Source organism: Crocodylus siamensis, chromosome 4 (genome assembly GCF_052110815.1).
Source record: "Crocodylus siamensis isolate JL-2025a chromosome 4, ASM5211081v1, whole genome shotgun sequence".
Taxonomy (NCBI): domain Eukaryota; kingdom Metazoa; phylum Chordata; order Crocodylia; family Crocodylidae; genus Crocodylus; species Crocodylus siamensis.
In genome coordinates, this window is record NC_143398.1 from 26,367,605 (window position 1) to 26,391,188 (window position 23,584).

Genomic DNA, 23,584 nt, shown 5'->3' on the forward strand with positions numbered 1-23,584 from the left:
ACTTGTAAAGCCAGTTTCAGGTGCCGGGCAGCAGACGCTGCTCACAGCCTGCCTGTTCCACCCTGTCCATCAGGGAGCGATGCCTCCTTATAATTGCTGACCTCTGCAGCTGGCTAACTTCCACCACCCTCTCTCCAAGTCAGCAGTGCTGCTGCAAGCAAAGGCAGGCAGGCAGGGGCATGGGATGAAGTCTAGCAGGGAGGCAGCAGTAGCGGGGGGGTGGTGCCCCCTGACCATGGCACTATGGATGTTTGACCACATTGCCCACCCATAAGGCCAGCCCTGCTCTTGACTACAGGCAGTCCTCAGACTTAAGACCCAATTGGTTCCTGAAAACTGCATCTTAAGTTGAAACACTGTAACTCGGAACCAATAAGAAACAATGCTGTAAATGGGGGATTAGTTCTTAAACCAAAGCCTAATACCCTATTTTTTACCAAAAATACCCCAGAATTTTGTACTTGATCAATTACAGATGAGTAATATAGCTACATTAATGTATTTATATTGTAAATAGCAATCATATTGATTTGGAAGGACTTCTTTGAGGTGACTTTGCTGCACTTTTTGAAGAGCTCTTGGCTGGAGTCTTTCTCAGGAGTCTTGGTTGCTTTCTTAACAAAAGTGTCCAAGGAAGTTTGGACAGATATTCTCCAGGGCGATGAGCGATACAGCAAACTTGTTGCATTGGATCAAGCATTGTAGAGTCAAAACTGGCATTGTAAAGTTGAAACAGGGTGTCAATTTATAAACACTGTAAGTGCGAAATGTTGTAACTTGAAACGCTGTAAGTCGAAGACTGCCTGTATTTCAATACAACTTATTCTCAGGACACCTATTTTTTTTACTTCTATAACTAACTAAAATTTGAATCAGTAACCCCAAAACATTTGCCACAAAACAAATAAAACAAAACCAACAAGCCATAACCCAAACATGGGTTCAAACACTTTTGACTAAATGAATTAAAAAGGACAGCAGTATTCACCTACTCATGGAAAATTTTAAAAAGGGAGGGAGAGACTTAAACTGATTACCTGGAATGGTGATTTCAACTCAGGTGGTGCCCTTGTAAATAAGAACTGAAGAATCAGGCTGAACGGAATTATATCTCCCACAGCTGGGCTACTGGCAATATGTTCACTAGTCTGGAACAGCAGTGGTCTGGAAAAAAAGTAAGTTACATAAAAGAACTTTGAAAGGAAGGAAAAGGGTGTAGCTGAGAATATTGCATGTATTGTGCCAATACTGTTACACCTTTTAGAAATGAAAATTATTTCCTCCTGTGCACCTCACTACTTTGCCAATTTACAGCATAACCTCCTAATGCAATATTTGTAGGTGATAATTTGTACAAGCAGATTGTTATTTTAATTACACAACCTACCAACACTGTAATAGAGCACAAGTTCTATATTGTTATGAAAATGCAGTATGACTACACAGTTCATTATCATAATAACTAACACTGAAAACAATGCAAAAAGGTACAATTTAGCTGACACTACCATGACAAAATTCACCAAATCATAGTTATGGTATGGTTATAAAAAGAAAAACACTAAGTTGTTGCTAATTTGCACGTGAAGTTGCCAGAAGGTTTTTAATTACAATTACAACTAGTGGGAAGCAGGATTTTACTTTAAAATTACAATTTGGTTACACTAGTTACGAGATATCGTGAGTGCAGCTTACCTGAATGACCTCAGCAGTCTGTAAGACTTCCCCAAGTCAGATACTCTCCTGCAGAGTGGAGCGACTGCTAACTCCATCTGGAAAATCAAAAGATTTTTACTTGAATCAAAATGCCCCAAGATGCAAAGCTCTGGGCCCAGCCAGTGGGCCTTTACATGATAATGACAGACAGCATGCCAGGTCAGCATCTTATCACTAACTGCCACATTTGGAAGAGAAGAATTCTCACTGAAGGGCAAGCTGACTGGGCCAAGGCTTTTTTGTCTTCTTTTGTGCAATACCCCAAAGATCAGTGATTACTGGTGGCTCACAACTAAGTACATGAGAGAATACAATGAGCTCCCAAGAGACTATCCTGGATGCACTGTTTGTCTTGGGCAATTTCATCTTTACCAGTGAGTTTCCTGGTCAGTAGTTATATCAGTATCCCAAACTCTAGACATAGATTAGGAAGAAAGAGTATCTAGATAGACTTTAGTGACACTACTGATAGGACCTTAGTGTTAAAACCAGTATCAGAGACATGTTACTAGTATGGTTGAATATTAGGGGTGTGTGAAGCTGGCCATATTTGATTTGGATTCAGCCCAATTTGGGGGACAGCGATTCAATTAGTTGATTCAAATCACTGTCCTGATTTGATTCAGCCGAATCTGATGATTTGATGCTGATTCAGAGAATCACTGATTCAGCCATAGACACAGCTTTAAATGTTTTTTCTTCATATCTCGATGTATCAGGTGCGGCTTGTGAATGCTGAGGTGGTGGGGCGGATGGAGCATCCCACACTAGTGTGGGGACTTCCTGCATGGTCGGAGGGGGACCCGTCCACTTCCAGGTCTGCTGCTGAGCACATGGGGGACCCCCTCCCCTTGTACCCCCACAGCTTGGCAATTGGCCATGGGGGATCCTGGGTGCACCCCCAGACCCAGGAGGCAGCAGTCACCAAGCTGGGGGGGCCGGTCCCCCACGCACTCTACAGCAGACCCGGAAGTGGACCGGAAGTGCTTCTGGTCCACTTCTGAGTCCATTGCTGAGTGTACTGGGGACGCTCCATCTGCCCATCATCTCAGCATTCATGAGCCGCCTGGTACCTTGACATATGTAGAAAAAGCATTTAAAGCTGTGTCTATGTCCGAATCATCAGATCTCTCTGAATCAATTCGGAGAGTTCCGATTCAATTCGGAGAGATTAAAGGGTCTCCTGATTTGATTCAGATTTGGAGATTCAGCCACTGAATCAGGCTGAATCTCCACCAAATTGAATCAGCGACTGAAACCTCACACAGCCCTACTGAACATCCCTCTGGGTAGAAGAGATGACAAAACAGCCTTCCCCAAAATACAAGGGCACAAAATCTATATATACTAGAAGATGACAGCTGAGATTTATTGTCACTGGGTTACTTAAAGGCATAGTCACATCTAAGAGTGATACCTTCTAACTCAAAGATCTACTCTCTGGATTCTGAGTGATAGCTGCTGGGCTCAGTGACAAAACTGGGGATTGCTAGAGAGTGTTTTTTGTTTTTCATAGAGCACAGAACCCCAAGTGCCAGGGACCAAATCCTGATTCAAGGTGAGGTGTATGACAAAAAACAATTTCAACTTTCAGATCCCATGTAGAGTTATTGGGGGGAGGGTAATAGAAACTGAAAAATCATCCTTTATAAAGGAAGCTGAGAAAGTGTAAAAGTCATTAGAACACAGACATGAAATCCCTTAATACCATGATCTCACTACATCATCACTTAAATGCCCAGCAGTATTATATATTTCACTAATAATGAACAAATAAATAAACAGTGGCTATGGCTTTTAGACACGTGGCAAGTCTTTCCCATTCCAGAAGGTGGCACTCAACAATAGTAGGATAGGAACTTTACTCTACATGTACATTTTGAATCATTGATTTAAAAAACATCTTTGACATTACTTATTTACTTAACTTAGTGGAGTAACTAGGGCAGGGCAAACAGAAAAACTACCCAGGTGCCAACTGGGAGAGGGGGTGGCAAAAAAAGTAGCTGCTGCCAGCACTTGCATGATCAGAATTGTGTAGCCCAGATGCTGATGGTTCAAACTCTTGTTGGTTGAGGCTTTCTATTTCTATATACTGCATAATTACACTAAATTTCAAAGGGACAAAAATGAATAAATAGCTGGAATAGAAGACACTTTGAAATCCTCAACATTTTTATAACATTATTGAACTCACTCCACTGTATTTGTAGCAGGATGATATTTATAGCAAAGGACTTTTAACGTCATTATTCTCTCTGATAATATAACCTTTTTTTCCCAAATAAAACTGCCAGATCACATGCTGATACAGACATTTCACAAATCACATTTAACTGTATATGTGGGATTCTTCGTTACTGTGTGCATACAAGAACAAAGTGGGTATGGCCACCTGTGTTGTCATACTCTTAGACTGGTTCATGTCTCACCCCTCAATATGATAAACCAGCAAAGTAGCAGTGGTAGAGGGACAGTAAAGTGGTAATTAGGAGATTTTTCAAAGGCCCAGATGGCAATGAAGCATCTAACGCCCACTGAACGTTAACAGGAACTAAGAGTGAGATTTTCTTGTTACTTCTTTTCAGGTGATGGCTGGAAGTAAATGACTTCCAATAGGAGGCAGGTGCTGAAATCCCTTTAGTGCTTTATAAAATTCCAAACTAGTCACCTAACTACTACTTGGACCACTGAAAATCAAGGCACGAGTACAAATTGCTCTCTCTGAGGAGGAGAGAGACACAACCTAGGAAAAGACTAGACAGGATGTTACCTAACATTTTTTAAAGGATTTCTTCCCCCAAAAGTGGATATGATTAAGTAAGATTTTAGTTGAACTTTTGTTTTCACAAAGCTCAGCCAGAGATACTAACTCATTAAAACAAATGGCAATAATCTATATGACCAATAGCTTAAGAATGTCCTTAACTCCACATTTTTGGTCTTAAGTATGCAAAAGAGCATGATTTACTTTAGAATACTCTGTTCTTAAACTCCAACCTTTATTCATTCTAGGAAATTATGAGTATTGCCAGAACTATATAAATTTAAAGGAAGCAGATGGCTGATTCGTGAAACAGTAGGTGCCAAATAAAAAATGTTTTGTGAGTTTGGAAGTCTATACCCTCTAGAATGAGTCATGAAAAGTGGGAATGAGTGAGGCTAATGTGGTAAGAACATACTTGAACAATATAAACTCAGACCTCCAACACTACGTACTGTAACTTGATGTAGTCAGTCAACAGCTACAATTCAAGTATAATTAAGATTGTTCCTCTTATTTGAGCATGTGCTTTATTTGACTGAATTAGATCGGGGTGCTTAACCTTTGGCCCATAGAGCCATAGATATCTGACCCACAGGGTTCCCCATGAATTGGGAAATTTGGCGGCAGGGAGCAGTGGCAATAAATATGATCACCCTCTCTTGCTGCCAAATTCCCATGCCCCACACAGGGGGAGCAGTGGCAAGAGCTGCTGCCATCACTGCGGGAACAGCTGAAATGAATGTGCATCCATGGCCTCAAAGATATTAAGAGATGTGTTGAATGCAAGTCATGGGAAGTGATCCTTCTTATCTACTGAGTCCTAAGGCCTTTCCTGGAGTATTGTTTTGGGCACCAGATTTCAAGAAAGACATGAACAAACTGGAAAGGGCACAGTGGAGAACAAAAAACAAGATCTAGAAAACATGACATATGAGGAAGAATTAGAAGAACTATTTAGTCTTCAGAGGACAAGACTGGGGAGTGGGGAATTTGATAACAGCCTGCAAATAAAAATCGGCTGTTATAAAGAGGATGGTGATCAGCTATTCTACATGCCCTCAGGGAACAGAAGTAGAAGCAAGGAAAATTTTGGCTGGATATTAGGAAGAACCTTCTTTTATTTTATTCCCTCAGGATCGCAAATCTGGTTGATCATAAATATAGATCTGCAGTTGGGATGAAAATTGTTGAGAGTGGGCTGTCTTTAAAACTCATGGTAGGTGAGAAGTAGAAGAGATGTTTTTCCCCTTTAATTAAGTACCAAACAAACATTTTGTACCTATGGAGGTTGGATCCATTCTTGTGGTTATATTAGCAAAAGATTTTGGGATTTCTAGGAATAGAAATTTGTCCTACAGGAATGCTGGCCTTGAACACTGCGGGTACTTAACAGGAGTATTCTGAAAGTGACGAATGTCCACGGGTGGAATAACACCGCCCACTGCCTCCCATCCCTTTCTCCTTTGTCCAATACCCTGTGCTTTTGTGGGCTGGGTTTTTTAATACATTTCATTCAATGCAGTTACAGAATATAAGTGTTATTGTGTTACAGTGCATTTAATGAAGCTACAGCCTCCTGGCCAATTTCTATATATAACTTTATGTCTGTTCATTGTCACATCAGCCTTCACTAAACATTTAAGCCTCAGAAAATCTTTTTCCTATTTTTCTCTCATGTGACCCTGTTGTACCCCACGGCTAGCTGATCAATTATTTGCTGAGCTATTTACTGACTAGCCATATTGTGAATAACTGCCTCATGATTGTCTTGTCTAACCAGATTATGTTCAGCAATCCAAGGATGAAGCTGATATCTATTCCCATATACTGCATACACATAAGGCACATATACTGCAAAGCACTTTTTAAAAAAAGTTCCATGATGAAGTTATTGTTCACTGGCTATTACAGCATCTTTTAAAATCACCTTGTACAGGCATACCTCGGAGATATTGCGGGTTCAGTTCCAGACCACTGCAATAAAGCGAATATTGCAATAAAGTGAGTCACACGAATTTTTTGGTTTCCCAGTGCATATAAAAGTTATGTTTGCACCATACTGTAGTCTATTAAGTGTGCAATGGCATTATGTCTAAAAAAAACAATGTACATACCTTAATTAAAAAATACTTTATTGCTAAAAAATGTGAAGTGAGCAAATGTTGTTGGAAAAATGGTGCCGATAGACTTGCTAGACGCAGGGTTGCCACAAACTTTCAATTTGTAAAAAACGCAATATCTGCGAAGCGCAATAAAGCGAAGCGCAATAAAACGAGGTATGCCTGTACTAAAAGTCTGTTTTTCTAGCTAGAAAATCTTAACAAGATTTTTTTTGTAGTTGTTAGCAATTATTTTTTCCTAGCCAAAAAGAATTCCAAGTTTTCAAACATTAATTCAGAAATGCTTTTCTCTAGCTCTTCAGCATCACAGAGTCTTAAAGCAAATATTAGTAGGGAAGCAGTGGGACTCTCAATTGTTATATGAAAAAATTGACCTTGAAGGGATGTAGAATTTGATTTCTCTACCATACAAGGATTCCAAAATGATAGGTGTTTAAAATAAATTTTTCAGCTATGAAGTACCTCCAAGATACTGCATACTAAAAAGTAATTTCCTTCTTCTGGGAAGATAGAAGGCATTAAATATTGAGTATACTTTAGCTCCGCTACTTCTTGTCTTTCGGATTTCAACCCTGATTAAAGCAGAATTGTTTTTTAGCTCCCATCATGAGAGAAAAGGAAGGAAAAGTTTCTTAGAAAAATAATAAAGATACTTGAGATTTATCTGTTCTGTTTTGATCTTAGAATATCATATCTCTACACAAATATTAATTAAACCCCAGCATCTGTAAGTAAATATTAATATATACTTCCTTCATAGTTAGGAAGGGCAGAGAGAGAATCAGGCCTCATACAAAATCACATACCAAGACAGTGGTTCTGACTCCCGTCCCTTCCTAGAAGCTAAACGGTAGGAAATAAGTCTCCATTGCACCAGTATCTCTCAATGTGGATTTCAATAGTAAACATTTACGCAGTCAACATTTTTATTTTATCTTATTGGGGGAGGTACCAAAGAAGCCCCCTTGTTCATGTTCTGTTCAATCCACTATTAGAACAACTGGCCACAAAGATCAAGATTATCTCTTGCTTGGTACCAAATCAAGATCTCCTGGACTCTCAGTGGAATGCCTTAAGAATACTCCCATACAAACTTCTCTTGAAAAACTCCTGAGCTGCATCCCCACAAGAAGGGGTGTGCGTTTGCCATGGGAAAAAAGCAGTGACAAATTTGTGTTGCTGCTTTTCCCCCTGTACATGCCCTTACCTGGGGGCCTCCAGGCATGCAGAGCTTGGCCAGCAGTCAGAGTGTGGCTCCGGCTGGCCAGGCTCTGGTTTTGGAAAGTGCATGATGCTGCCATGTGTGCCATCCTGCTTTTTTCTGGCCCAATCTCCTGGTGTCATAAAAACCCACTGCACCACAAATTAGCAATGGGATGAAAGTCTGCACGTGGTGCATGCAGTTTGCAGTGCCACAGACAGGGCTGCAGCACCACAAACCATACTCGTGCTTGTCTGGATGCATCCCCGGGTAGCAAAACAACATTGAAAACCCTAGACACAAGGGTTTCTCTTTAGACTTCCATTTAATTTCTGCAACTCTATTTTAAATGATCAAATAATTAACAGTATATAAAACTGGTTACCAATTTTATCAACTAAATTTCCTTTCACACTATTTTAATTTCAGATTAATCTCTAAAGATCTTCAATATTACAAATCTAGTTGAGTCACACTTATAGTCTGCTTAGAGATCTTGAAAATAAATATTGTTCCTTGTCTCTTATATCGTATGAGTATAATTCCATTTAAGAAAATATCAGTGTAAAACTCCAGATGCATCTGAGCCAATAAACACCAAAGACTTGAAAATAAAATTCTAAAAAAAGTTGTAAAATAAAAGTTTGTCTATCAGAAAACAATGACTTAACAAGATTAAAACAGTTCATAGGACAGTATTAACTAAGGCAAATATAAAGTCTAAGAGCAGAGCTTCCCATCCCCTATTGAAACTCTTGGAGTGTAACACAAGAATTAAGCTACACTAAAACAAGCATAAAGCTGCAACAGAGTAGACAGTTACAAAATATACAGAGAATCATGAAAGGAACCAACAATTGGTTGCTTTAAAAATGGTGAAAAAGAATTATAACCAACCCATGGGGTAAGGGTGGTCTTTCATATATTACAGAATCACATTTTTGGAAGGGACCTGAAGGGTTACTAGGTCCAGCTCCCTGCAGAAATGCTATCCATAAGAGCTTATCCAACCTCCTCTTGGAAACCTCCAGTGAAGGAGATTCTACAGCTTCCCTGGAAAGTCTTTTCCACTGCCTTACTTGTCTAACAACAAGGACATTTTTCCTCAGATGTAATCTTCACTTCTTTGCTGCAATTTAAAACCATTTCTTCATGTCCTCTTCCTATTCTTTAGTCTTTCAAATAACTGAAAACTGCATCATGCTTAATCTCCTTTTCTCCAAGCTAGACATATCTACCACTCTCAGCCTTTCCTTACAGGGCTTGCTTTCCAACCCCTTTATCATTTTTGTCACTTGCCTCTGGACTCTCTCCCGCTTCTCCAGATCTTTCTTAAAATGAAAAGCCTAGAACTGCACACACAATCCTCCAGCTGTGGCCTAACAAGTGCTGAGTAGATTGGTATTATCACTTCCTGCGCCTTACACCTAATTCTCTTCTTGATGCAGCCCAAATGATGTTAGCTTTTTTGCAACTGACGACTCATTTTGAGTCTTGTGATCTGCTAGAACCCGAGTTTCTTCTCAGCCATGCTACTGCCCAGCCAGTTATCTCCCGTTCTGTACTTGTGCCTTTGGTTAATCTTCATTCTGTTCTTTTACCCAGCTCTTCAATCTATCAAGATCTTTTCTAATTCTGATGACTGAATTACATCACAAAGCATGGGGATTAATAGGCCTTGCAATTTTTAGTGCATTTCATCTCAGTACAGTTATTATTTTTACTTATTATTCTTTTAATAAATGTCTTTTTTTTCCCTTTGAGCTTTGGAATGTTATTTTGACAGAACATCAATTTTCATGCCAAATAAGAGAAATCCTCCTTCCTTCTCAATAAATTTCTGAGTTTATAATGTTTACTTTTCCTCCTCTGTTTCAGTGTCTCTATTAATCATTTAGCAGGGCATCAAAGTCTAAGATACACCAGATCACCATAACTCTACAGACCTTTGTTTTCACAAAGCAACAAAACTCACAGCAATGAGCAGGTTAAAAACCTCTCTGATGCCTAGCTGGTTCCTCACTGGCTGGATAAATGTCAGGAAAATGTCTTTAAGAGGGCTTGCCTGACCCCAGGAAAAAGTGCTTCCAGTCTGACTAGTTCTAAATGTAAAAATAAAATTTAAAAATGCATCCATTTGTCCTGGATGAGAAGTGCTTTTCTAAGAGAATACCTTAAATAAATGGGTCTTCTATAAATATTGTAAATGTTCATCACAGGTAAATTCACAAGGGATTCCCAATAAATGGTGAGCCTGTAAACTGCAAATAGTTTTTAGGGCTTTGTATGCTTCTTCAGTGTACGCAGTGTAACATGGTGCAGATTGACAGTTACCTATGTTTATATCTGACAATCCAGCACACAACTAATCTGAATACTAGGACAGCATCTATAATTAGGGACCTAATCAAATCTCAATTTCATGGATTTCACAGAAATTGTGAAATCGGGAGATTTGTGCAAAATCTGTGGGAGGAAATAAAAAGCTTGCTAAAAATAAAATGCTCGCTTCCCAGTGGGAGCCAGCAGTCCTCACCGTCACTGTGGCCGGGCCATACAGCCCACTGGGGGAAAAGAGGAGCTGGCAAGATGACTGCTGCCCCACCCCTGATTGGCTGATGGCTCCCTGTCATGTGACCCCACCCCTATCTACCAATCAGCAATGAGGGGTTGGGGCTATATGAAGGACAGCCCTCTCCACCAATCAGTGGCAGGGGGCAGGGTCACCAGGGTCTTTCGGCCAATCAGAGTCATGGTGGGAGGGGACAAAGCAATCCACCTGTGCATATGGTAGCCAACACCACAATTTTCCCGCAAAATCAACCAGCCACCTTCTCGAGTTTAGTAGACCCCTATCTATAATGCACAGAAGATTATTACAATGAAACACAGCACATGTCATTGTGGGAATCTTGATTATACAGTTCTGTTTATTGCTGATACATACACTAGAGGACATGAACCAACTACTCATGAAGTAGGAGGTTGCTCTATCTCCTTACTCACAATGCTAGCAGAAGGGAATTGGTGAGTATTTATTCACCAAGGCGCCCCCGGGGGTTACAAGAAATAATGGCCACAAGCTGGAGGAGAGCAGATTTAGATTAGATATTAGGAGGAACTTCTTCACAGTTCGAGTGGCCAAGCTCTGGAACGGGCTCCCAAGGGAGGTGGTGCTCTCCCCTACCCTGGGGGTATTCAAGAGAAGGTTGGATGTGTATCTAGCTGGGGTAACGTAGGCCCAGCACTCTTTCCTGCTTATGCAGGGGGTCGGACTCGATGATCTATTGAGGTCCCTTCCGACCCTAGCATCTATGAATCTATGAATCTATGAATAAGATCTGTATCAGGAACTCATGGCACAAAGTTTTACTATACTGAAGTTTTCTACAGCACTTTAAGATCAGAATTCCCAGGGCCAGGTTTCTTCATTAGTTGGATTAGAGATGCTGGCACGAGGGAAGCTGAATCACAGGCAACAGCAGCAGCAGGAGAGACCCAGCCACTTATTTCCTGTTATAAGTATAGCTTAAGAAAAAGAAAGCAGGACGAGGACACGAAGGAGAGACAAATGCAGCACAGAAGGCAGCTATAAGAACAGCAGCAGCAGCTAAAGATAGGGGAAGAAGTAAAATTCAGAACCAGAGAACTATACGTTTAATTTAAGTTTCTCTCACAGCACAACAGCAGAGAGATCAGAGGATTTATTGTCATTCAATTGTCCATTCAGTAACTGCAGTCAACACAGTGGGAGACAGCATGTAAAGCTCCTCGCACTGAGATAAGAACATATTTCTGCCTTTTAGATGAAAGGCAACTTACATCAGGATGAGAAAAAATGTGTTTACAAAGGAAGGGATATTTCATTGTTATAGTAATATTTATACATCAGGTATATATAAGCTTCTTTAAGCATTAAATATAAATACTGCACACCTACACATAATAAATATGAATTTATAAATGAACAATTTGGCAAAAACCAAAAACTTGTCCCTCTGTGCTTTGAAGATAAAGATAACTAGCATCTTAAAACTGACCTAGCCTTTGGTTACCAGATCGCAGGATATTTATGTTATATTCTCTGAAATCCTCACATTACATTGTGTTACTATTAATGTCTTTTATGTGAAAATAGCAAATTCTCCACTGGAAACAGGAATTATCTGATAGACCGTGTTTAGTTTATCAGTTGAGTAAAAATGAGGAGAATAATATATTTGAGTGGAGATACACCAGCAGAATCACAAAACACTGTCCTTCCTTCGGTACACAGCCATGGACAGGCCTTCACCGTGTGCTGATGTTTCTTTAGTTTGTAACCTACAATGTAAGCGTGCCCAATCAATGACCATAGTCACTGCTGGCATTGGGGGAATATACAGAAAACCCATGAAACACCTGAGAAACGGGTGAAGAGTTTCCAATGAAGCGAATCAGTGGTAAAGAGGAATAGGCTGGCATTACAAAATAAATTGAATTCATATCAGTTTAAAGACATCAGTGGCAGGCTTCAGGCTTGACAAAATTTGCCTCATAATGATAAAGGGTGATGATAAGATTAAAAGACCCAAAGTGGACCGGTTTCAACAGTTATCTGTCATCTATATTCTGATGGGAATTAAGTAGCTACAAATTTCAGTTAATGCGGGAACCAAACAATACGGAAATGAGCCCTTAAGCTTACCTGTGCAAAATCAGCAGCGAGTCGCATCTTCCCACCTTCACCAAGGGGTCTTATTAAGCTGGCATTACGAATAAAAAGTTCAATTGCTCTCTGAGCAATGGCTTCAGCGTTATCAAAAACAAAGTCAAAACACTCGAAGTGTCTGAAGTAGTCGCTCATGATTCTTGCAATGAAGCCCTGTAATTCTTTCATGTACAGAGAACAAGGGACATCTGGTTTTCCTGAGCTGGATAATGATCTACCAAAAATGTAAAAAAGCAGCTCAATTCATCCTTATAAAACAACTAAAAATATTTATTTCTTTTTAATTTGCTTCTTATCCCATGAAGTAATTTTCTCTTGCTGGTATGAATTACTGCATCTTATTTCTGCCTGTACGTAGCTCCCTCTGGAACTGCAGTCTAACATCTTTCTTGATCAACCATTGCCATTATGACAAGCTACAGGAAATCACCCCCTCCTATCCAATTTGCACAGCCTCCATCAGCTCAGAGGCTAGAGCTCTAAATCCAACTCCTAAGCTTAAATGTCCCAACTGTTGGTATAATACTTTAATGTTAGGTGAAATAATACTAGGTACATGTCTCAGAGTAACTAGCTCAGTTTGTCTCAAACCCACTCTGTCTTAGGCCTAGTTTGTTCTGCCAGCAAAACTCTGAGTGTGAGCATACTCACAGCTTGTCTACTGGGACAAAGCCTTTCTTCCTCCCAGAAGAGTTGTACCACATCTGACAACAAACAGAAAAAGCCTTCTGCTTCTTTCAGCTGACAGAAGGTGTATGCAGATACTTTCACACCTGCTGACTACTGTGGTCCCTTCCATAACTAAAAGTGCTTAGATTTTGTGCTCTGATGGCTTGGCTGTGGCAGTTGCTGTCCGCCAGTAAAACTTTTGATAGCAGAAAGGTGTAAATACAGACGAGACATTAAAATGCCCATGTCTGACACCCAAAATTGTTGATAATTTCTTCTAATCGGGGCAAAAACAGAGTCTGAGCTATAGGGCATAGTGATCAGTGATCTCTCTCTTTGAATTATAGTCAGGCTCTAGAGTACTCTAAGATGTGAGTGGGAAGACAGGGCACGTATCATCTTGCAGGATTTAAAAAGTCCATGGTTTGTATCAACTGATCAAACCATAGAGTACTTATTTGTGTTAAGAAGAGGGAAGACTGAAGCTGGTAAATACTGTCATTGACAAGTGGAAAATCAAAATGAAAAACATCTCCAAAAATGTAGTCAGTGTGGTAGAAGTGATATCTTTTATTAGACCAACTAGATAGTTGCAAAAAAATTATTTATTTGCAAGCTTTTGGGCTCACGTGCCCTTCCTCAGGCAAAGGAGAATGCAAAGATTGCAAAATTACTCCCAAGTAGAAATGAAATTTCATATTGCACAGGAAACTTAGAGGGTTGTATTAGTTCTCCTGGGTGGAAAAGTTAATTTTATGCAAATTAAAGGAAGGGCATGTGAGCCGAAAAGCTTGCAAATAAAGAAAAAAAAATTTGCAACTATCTAGTTGTTCTAATAAAAGATATCACCTCTACCACACTGACTGTTTTTGCCTTCAGATCAGTACAGCTAAAACCTTTATCCCTGAAACATGGAAGATATCATAATTTGCTGTTTTAAAACTAAAACATCACTATTTTACAAGAAGCAAAATCCCTGTGACCTGGAAGCAAACACCCCTGCTCCAGCCTTTTGTTTCATATTTGCAGAGCAACCTCAACACAACAGAACTTCTTTACCCAGAAGAACCATTCCATCACCAGTTCTCTTGTGCAATATGAAAACATCTTAACTAGAAGGAAGCAAAATACAACATCCTGCTTACCAGCAGACACCTTAAAAGGTAGACTGCCCCAACTTTTGTCCAAGCCTAATCTGCATAAAATCTGCATAAAATGATTTTTGCCACCACGAAGAACTTGTACCATTCTCCAGTTCTCCTGAGCAATATGAAGTTTGAATTCTACCTGGGATAAATTTTATAATCTTCGCATTCTCCTTCGCCTGAGGAAGGCTGTGAGCCTGAAAGCTTGCAAATAAAGAATTTTTTTTGCAACTATCTAGTTGGTCTATAAAAATGTACTTTTTTGAATGGCTGCCTTAGAAAGAGAGAATGCATGACATGTTGGGGTGACAGTGAACACCACAAGGGAGAGGTCACCACTAATGCTCTCACTGCCAGATAAATGGAGTCAACACAAAAATACTGGCACCAGGTCAAGGTTTATGGAAGCATTCTCCACAAATGCTTGGAACCTGTGGCCATTGCAAACCAAGTATTTGGGTTTTAAAACCAATTGCCACCATGGAACAACTTATCAAAAATGCTAGACTCAGTTTAGGGAATATTTTCAAGCTATTTTCATTTCAAAGGGTTCAAAACTGATTCTATTTTCCAAATGATTCACATTTTTTCATGGAATTTTTCATTTAAAATATTACAGAAATGGTTATCCAAAACAGATATCCACATTTCTTATTTATCAAAACCTTGAATTTTAGTAAACAATACATTTCATTTAGTTCTCAATAATGGTTTGGACAATACTTTTTGATAAAAAAGTTGACCTTTTTTTTTTTTATAAAAAAACACTTCCTTGAAAAAACAAAAAGCACTATTGTTGAAAATGTCTCACAAAAAAGTTGTTTTCTAAAAAGTCCTTTTCCCCACCCAGAGAAGTTTTCATTTGAAATGGTTTGCTGACCAGTTTTACTTTACAGGCAGTCAAAACAAAGGCAGGTATAATCTGATTATGACTGCTTGGATCAATGGCTAGGCTTCCTTCTGCTTTTTGTGTTAAATGACAGTCAAACACACAAGCCCTCAGGCAAAAGTTCCTGTTGCAGTCACTGCAGCAATTAAAGGATGTTAAGCATGTACAATAAACAAGGACAATGATAAACTATGAAAGTAGTGACTGATTACCCAGAAAAATCTTCCTGATGCATAGTGATGATAATAGCTTCTACTGAGTCTCCGACTGAATTCAATAAGGGTTGCACAGCGCTACCCATCAGATCATGGACTGCCTAAGAGAGTGAAATCAAGACAGGAAGAAATCAGCAAAAAAAAAAAAAACCCAGAAAACCTTCTAACACCTGAAATATATCTTGATTAAGGATAAATTAATTGTTACAGATATTTGCTCTCTTCATTTTAACAGTGTTCCTTTATCCCATATTAGACACTACTTAAAAGAAAGGAAAATGTGATGTTAGCTTCTGTTTATCTTTATTCAGCCATTTAACTACGGCAGGGAAAATGTGGCTTCTTTACCACTACTAATACTACTGAAGTAAAGCTTTTATTTGAGTGGGCGTGTTGCACTTTGGTACTCCTTGCATATAAAACTTACTTATGGTGCGTGCACTTCAGTTTCACTTCAAAGGTGTTAACAATAATCTCTCCTTTTTAATGGTCTGGGTGTTCCATTAATCAAGCTAACCTTTCTCAGGGCAATTTTGCTGTCTGCTGGCTACTCCCAATTTCTCTCTCCCTATTTCATAGTCTTGGAAACTCTAGCTTGTTTCAAAATCATAGATCAACCCATGGATACCAGCCTTCAGCAACAGCTACGGTTTTAGTTTTAGTTTTAGTTAAGCAGCAAATGGAGGGTGAGTCAGCTGAAGAAGAGTATCTGTCCCTGCTCCATGCAGCCATAACTCTAGAAAAGTTGTGCATTATATTCCAAAGTGTGCTGTATGTGAGAAAATATAGTACTACTTAAATTTGACATCAAACATAAACATGGCTAAGGGACAGAGGAAATGTAAATGATGGAAAAGTTCAAGTGAATGTATATTGTGGCCAAGGGGAGGTCCATATAGTCAGAAAAGGTACCAGATGACAACAAAGTAGAAGTTGGCTCCCATTTTAAGTATAGCAAAACAAAAAATTTCAGCTTTAATTTAAAAGCATGTTGATATTCAATTACCTTTAAGGCTGCAGCGATAGTTTGCTCAGCAACTGCTGGAAATGAACTCTGGTTGGAAACCACCTAAAATGTAAAATAATTTTAACATAGTTGAAATTCAGTGACGGGTTAGGTAGTACATTTTGTTTGGCTTGAACTCATATTTGATTATTCCCATTAATTACAGAGAAATGGGCCACAGCTATGAATCATAAAAAAATGCTGTAGACGAAATCTTCAAAGCTAGGTATTCCACAAGATCAATCCAGTGTCTGAAAGAGCACCCATGGCTTTTAAAAATATTTAGAAATCCTTCAGAAAATGTTGATCTGGTAAATCACAGACAAAATATTATTCATTTGGTAAAAACATTTGAATTCTAAGAAGAAATAACTGAGATGCAGCATCTACTTCTCAAAGGCAATCAGAAGATCCAAATGCCAGATATTCACAATGACCTCTACAGCATTAGAAACAACAAAACTTTAGATCAACTGAGTCTAAAGTGAAGCTTCTCTAGTGCTCCAGATCAATGATAATTGATATTGTACAGAGGGCACCATTTAAAATACACTTGCATTTATTTATTTTCTGTTGCTCCTTTCTTAAGCTTTCCATGCAGTTAGGGTCTGACTCACTCCCACTGAAGGCAAAAGGATGACTCCCACTAAGCTCAACAGGAACTCAATAGGCTGTTAATTATTTCCAAATCAAAACTATACATTTTGAAATGCTGGATTTCTAGGATTTCTAGCTTGAAGTAATAGCAATACAATGTGATAGAAGTTAAATGGTCTATTCTCCTACTGAACTGCGTGGGATTTATGGAGAGCTGTACAACTGTTATAAGTATATGTATTTGTAGAGTACTTACATTCCTTATAAGTAAAGTGATGTTGAAATCACTGCTCATATTCCAGCTACAAGCACATTAAGATTAAAATCAAAGAAAGCTGGAAACTGCTATCAGTTTTCTTACAATTATCAACATATTTATATTTTTAAAATCTTTTTATCTTTAATTTTAAAATACTCTCATATTAATTATTAAATAACATTTAACACTGAATCATATCAGATCCCACATCAACATCAGAAAACAGTAGGTTCATTACTGAGATGCCAGAGAGCATATTTAAAATTAGATATACCACCTGTTTGCAAAATTCACACAGATTTTATCTGATTTTCATGCTTTCTGGAACATTTTAAAGCCAGTAACTCCAGTATGGTATTTATGAGCCTGTCTTTATTCAAACCAGGGTTTAATCAAAATTAGCGTACAGAAGTGATAGTAGTTTGTCATGGTTTATGCTGACTGCGTAACCATTATTGGCACAGTTTCAGTAAGCTTAATTGTTACAGAAATATGTACAGCCATGTTGAAATTTCACTGTAGAACAGACCTCAGTCAGAGGAGCAATCTCCTACGGGAAATTCAAGAGGCAATGCTTTTATTTATTTTATGCTTCCTAGGGCTGTTTTTGACTGAAGGTGAAGTCCAGGCCACTAACATAGAGAGAGAGGGAAGGTGGAGAGATCCTCTCAGAAAGGTTAATTCAAAGTGGATGGGGGGTAGAAAAGAGCTACTAGGATGATCAGGAGAATGCAGAGGTTATCCATGGGAGAAAACTAAACTAGTTTGGTTGAACCAAGCACAACAAAGGCTGAAAATGAATATAATCACTGTTACAACCAACAGCTAAACACCAGGAAACATGAATGACTTGTGCCTGCCAAAGCTGGAGGGGCATGGTAACCACCCGCAAGTGGGGCGGCAGTGGGGCATGGTGACAGTAAGCGGGGACCGCCCACAAACAGCCATGATGTCAGTGGCAAGGGCACGACAAGCAGGGACCACCCGCAGGTGGCTGCAGGAGTATCGGCTGCAAGGTGGGGAGACGTGGTGAGCACCGACTGGCAATCAGTGACTGCCTGCAGATGCCATTGACAGCATTGGTGTGGGGGGGGAGGGTGACAAGAAACAACTGCCCATAGGCAGCTTCGGCAGTGTCGGCAGCAAGGGGGGAGGGTGGCAAGCACTGAGTGGTGATTGGTGACCACCCGCAGATGTCACTGGCAGTGTCCAATCTCAGGGGATCCACTTGAACCCACATGCACCCCCTATGCGTGGCTAATGCCAGAAAAGGAGAAGAGCTATTTAAGCTAAAGTACAACGTTGGCACAAAAGAAATAGGAATAAATTAACCAAGGATAAATTTACACTGGAAATTAGAAGGAAGTCTCTAATCGTAAGGAGAAAGAGGTTCCGGAACAGCCTTTCAGTAGGAGTATAGAAGGCAAAAAACTGAGTCTAAGTTGGAGCTTGATAAATGTACTAAAGTGATTATATGACATGGTTACCATTGTAGCAGGAGACTGGATTGGATGATCCAAGTTCTCTTCCGGTCCTGTGTTCCTCAGCTCCCCATACAGAGGGCTGTGGGTATGTTGAAAAGTTCTCAGCATTTTTCACTCATCTGTTCCAATCTATAACTTATAGTGTGATAGCATTTAGTTTCCTAATAGGTTTAAAGCCACCTTTCAGACAAGGGACAGACATTCAAAAAGCCTGAGTAAGAATTGATTCAATCTTTGAAGATTAGTCTAACCTGGCTAGGCTGAACTGGTTTGCAACCATCCAGACATTCCCTCTGGACTGAAGAAATGCCGGTTCATGCCTGCAGTGGCTCAGGCTAGAAGCAGGGGGAAGCTAGAGCAGCCTTCCCTTCCCTTTTCTTTATGCTAAGCAAAGAGCAGGTGTCAGGCCACAACAAAATGCTCCGATTAGGGAGGTGTCCCCCCAACCTGCCCCCCCCCCCCCGGCTGCTCCTCGACCAGACCAAAAACAAGTTGACAACAGCATTTAGCACCACATCAAGAAAACAAAAGCCTTTCTCATTAGTTCAAGCTCTTTTTAAACAGCTTTTTCCAAGGAAGGAATGGAGGGACATTACCAGCTGTTGATTAGCTCCAAAAAGCCCTAAGTGGATACTGTCCTGTCTGTCTTACACAGACACCTCTCAGCATTAGCAGCATACCACATGCTAGCTATGGTCTATGCTATGGGAGAGGGAAGGGGGGAATCCCTGCTTGAGCAGGGAGTGGAGGAGGGAGGTAGGGGGAAGCCAGGCAGAAGGGCAGGGCCAGCCCTGCCCTCAAGCAGAGAGCCCTGCCCAGGGCTGCAAAGCATCTGGGATGCTAGGGGACTCTGGTTTAAGTTAAACCAGGAAGGGGTCTGGGACAGACATTGCATAAACCAGTTTGACCCACATCAGTTAAGTCTGATACTGCATTCAACCAGGTTTAGCTCAAACAAGGTCAACCATTTTCAAACTGGTTTATATGCACTGAACATCTGTTCTGTTACAGATTTAAACTAGTTTCTGACCACTTGAACCAGTTTATGTATCATGTCTGTCCCTAGACTCAGAGTGTTGCAATAGTTTATAGTATAAAACAACCACTAACACAAATGCTCACAATATAATTTGAGGCAACCAACACACAATATACAACTGTTTAAACAAAAAGTGGGAACAACGGGGAAAATGAGGCTAATAAGATTGACTCATGCAATCATGTTGTCTAACAGTGCACTGTGTTGCACAGGACACTTAGTATGTGCTAAATCTGTGGAATGTTACATGGTATCAACGTTAAAACATGTTCCCTGCAATTACAAGGTAATGCATAGAGGAGAGGACAGTCCTGCTGCTGCTGAAAGAAGAGGGGGGGAGTTTGACAAATTGCCCCAGAAGGAGGAAGGGAAGCCCCTGAGGTGTGAGCAGGAAACTACAGAGTCCGCAGTCCCCACCCACTTTGCCCACACCTCTTTGGTCATTTGACCCTGCCATATTTTTCTTTGTGAGGGCAGACCCGGCCGCTGCTGCCTCCTCTCCTGGCTAAGCAGAGGCTGTTTCTCCTGCACAGTCTGTACCAGGGGAGACAACACTGGAGCGACTTGCCTGTCTTGCCCTCAGTTTCACTCTCCACCTGCCTTCTTACTATCTATGCCTATAATAACCTGCAGGAAACCTGCAAGTTGGAGCAGGAGTTGTAAGAGGGATGATTTTGAGGGTGTCTGGCCAAGCTTGGAATCACAACATAGAGAAAGGAGATTTCTTGGCAGAAGTTGGCTGGGAAAGGTGCATCCTGAGATGCTGGAAAGCTGCAAATCACATGTATCATCCCGACAGCATAGGCCAATGTTAGCTCTGTGGCAGGAAGCCAACTTTGTTTCTCCCCAAAATCTATGTGCTGTGACAATTTGATTAGGATGGGCCCAGCAGAGGAGACACACCTTTACCCTATCTCTTTAGGTAACCTGAGCTGGCTACAGTCCTGAGGGAGGGGGGAAACCTGCTCCCTCTGCCTACGTGACTGGTATCAGCTACCTGGGTGAGGGGTTTCTACTTGGTGGGCTAGAGTCTGCCCGGCAACTAGTGATGTATTTCAAATTGGTTGGCTGACAGCCAACAGGTGCTGGCCTCCATTGGACCAGGTGAATGAGGTCACAGGGGCTATATAAGTTATGACTACCCAGGAGGAGGGGGCAGCAGCCATGCGGGGGACTCAGACTTGGAGAGGAGCCTTACCATCTGAAACTGGCTCTCTCCCCCATAACTCATGAGCTAAGAATGGCCTGCCTCCAGAGGGAATCTCCAACAGCCTCAGGATGATGCTTGTGAGTAAGCTACTCGAGATCTGATTAGATATCTAGCTGGCAGTAACTCAGATGCATGATCAAAAGGTTACCTCAGCCAGACTGTTTTGCTCTATGGGATTTCTATGATATTGCTCAATCTTGTACCCTATTTTCACCCTCCCCCCTGTAATCAATAAAGTTCTCCTTTGTGACCGGTGTGGGAGACTTATTGAGGGGTGGGTCTAGTTTATGCCTAACAGGTCTGCGGACTAAGAGGGACTTTCCTTTTTGGCCCCCGACTTGGGGAAGTGCCTCAAGTGCTTGTACTGGGTCGAGTACCCATTAGACTATTAGGCCTATGTTTCTCCAAGGACACAGGGCCGAGAGAGTCCCTTCTTGGGGTGGTGACAGCACACATTACCCCCAGGCTAATGAGTGTGCTCCAGGAAGGAGGTCAGCTGGACGCAAGGCACCCCCAGGGAGGCACTCAGGCACATTGAGGTGGGTGGCTCAACGCAGGAGCGCCCCCAACTGGCCCACCACAAGCTCAACACAAGTTACTTAATATGATCTGCAGATACTCCTCATCCAAAATGTTGTAAGTTTGTTATAATATGAATGCATTTAGCATGTGTTTACCTGCTTGAATGGGTAGATGCTCACACTAAGTGCCTTTAACGGCAGCTTGCAATATTGCCCAATACTGATAAACTGATTTTTAACCAACTCTGCCTTCATATTCTAGCCCTGTTTCAGAAACATCCATCATAAACTTTCTTGTTTTTTTCTCATGCTAGAAAACACATCTTCTAAATATATCTGCCATGCTTATAAACAGCAATCGTTCTATCTAAAGAAATTTCATGTGACACGTTCAATGACATTTTATCCTATGTTGCTTCTGCCTGAGTCAACTGGTCACTTTATTACTCAATCTCTAGTGATACCAGCTGTATTTTGCACTGTGAGATAAAGAAACCTGCATCATCTACTACTCCTCTACCTCACTGATAATCAGACCACTCATCATTATCATAGCTCACATGGTTGATAGTTTAGCCACATAAATTCAAGAGATAGAAATGAAAATCCATGCTCTATCCAGGTCTGTAAATTTCTAATTTACCAGACCACAGATAAAGTAATACATAATAATAAGAGGAAGAGTACAAGCAAGCCAAAAAACCAAATAATGAAAAATAGATATATGCTAATATATCAAGCGGCATTCCACAGTTATAATACAATCCTCATTTATACGCACAGCTGTCATTCTATGCTGCTGCTCAAACAATTTTTAGAAAGTATTCGTATGAATTCTCATAATTTCAAGGCTGGGTAAACCTGAGAAAGAAAACCAGTTAATCAAAATTACTGGCAAGAAGCTCAGCTCTGTGAAAGTTACCTTCAGCATTGACTGGTGCAGTCTGTATAGCGAGTTCACTACAGCCACATTCCTTCTCTGCCCTTCAGTAAGTGGGCCAATCACCTGGCTGGCATCTCCTTGAGTGGACAGCTACAATAAATAAAGTAGTTAGAAGTGGTATGAAGTAGACTATGTCAACAACTTTCTCTTGAAACAGGATAAAACTTAAGACACAAAATTAATTAAAATTAGTAAACATCACGCTAATCAGAAAAAAACCACCTGGCACAAGTTCATTCCTAAAAGTCAATGTCTTGAATTTAACCCTCATTATGGATCACATGAAATACAGAAGAGACCCTACAAGACCCAAAACAAGCAGAGGGCAAGATGAAAAATGAGGGTTGGAAGAACCCCAAATGAAGCTGCCAGACAGAAAAGATTCAGATCCCTAAAAGTTACGCCCTGAAATATCCAAGTCAGTAATTCCCAAAAGCTGTGCTGTGTGCTATGAGATCCTGTACCACCCCACCCCTCTTTGTAAGGAGGTACATGCTCTCCTCTGCCATCTGGTACCTTGTGTCTTCCCCAGCTACTTCCGCAGCACCTGTGGTTGCTCCTCTGGGGACTGGTGCCACCACCATTGCTGCCTTCCCCTGGCTGCCTGGCTTCCCAGAGATGGAATAGCCCCTATGCCGGTCCCCAACCCATGGTCTCAGCAGCACTCTGCTGCAGGTAGGCAGACCAGGCAGATGCACAGAAGGGCTGCCCTTTGCAGCCTGACTTGTCCCCTCTACTCCTTCCATGCTCCCGAATTCAGCAGGAGGGGGTGGTCACCAGTATAAATCATAATGCACAAGAATGATGTATAAGACAATTAACTACAGCCCTTTCACAGGAGATGTTTATTATTTTTTTAATTAAATTTGGAAACATAACTAGGAATATGGGGGTGCTATACATACAAATAGCGAAACACAACATTCTGTTAAAATAACTGTACAGGTGGAGGCTGACTTAGTGAATCCTTGCTAGTAGTTGTCAAGCAATTACAGTAGGTATTACTAATATCAGGAGACTTCACTGAGGTATGACACTTGTGATTATCAACACATATTTTAGGTCTAAGATACAAGTTTATCCTCCAGCAAA

General features: G+C 40.6%; 1 protein-coding gene across 1 annotated transcript in view; it reads right to left on the bottom strand.

Annotated features, from left to right (window-relative positions):
* Positions 1-23,584, bottom strand: part of COG5 (component of oligomeric golgi complex 5) — a 354,414-nt gene that overhangs the window by 24,810 nt on the left and 306,020 nt on the right. The window contains exons 15-20 of the mRNA XM_090042028.1: positions 22,472-22,582; positions 16,440-16,502; positions 15,431-15,534; positions 12,492-12,729; positions 1,696-1,772; positions 1,038-1,164 (exon numbers count right to left, since the gene is read on the bottom strand). Of these exons, the coding sequence (XP_089898154.1) occupies positions 1,038-1,164; positions 1,696-1,772; positions 12,492-12,729; positions 15,431-15,534; positions 16,440-16,502; positions 22,472-22,582 (720 nt within the window). The remainder of the gene's footprint in view (positions 1-1,037; positions 1,165-1,695; positions 1,773-12,491; positions 12,730-15,430; positions 15,535-16,439; positions 16,503-22,471; positions 22,583-23,584) is intronic.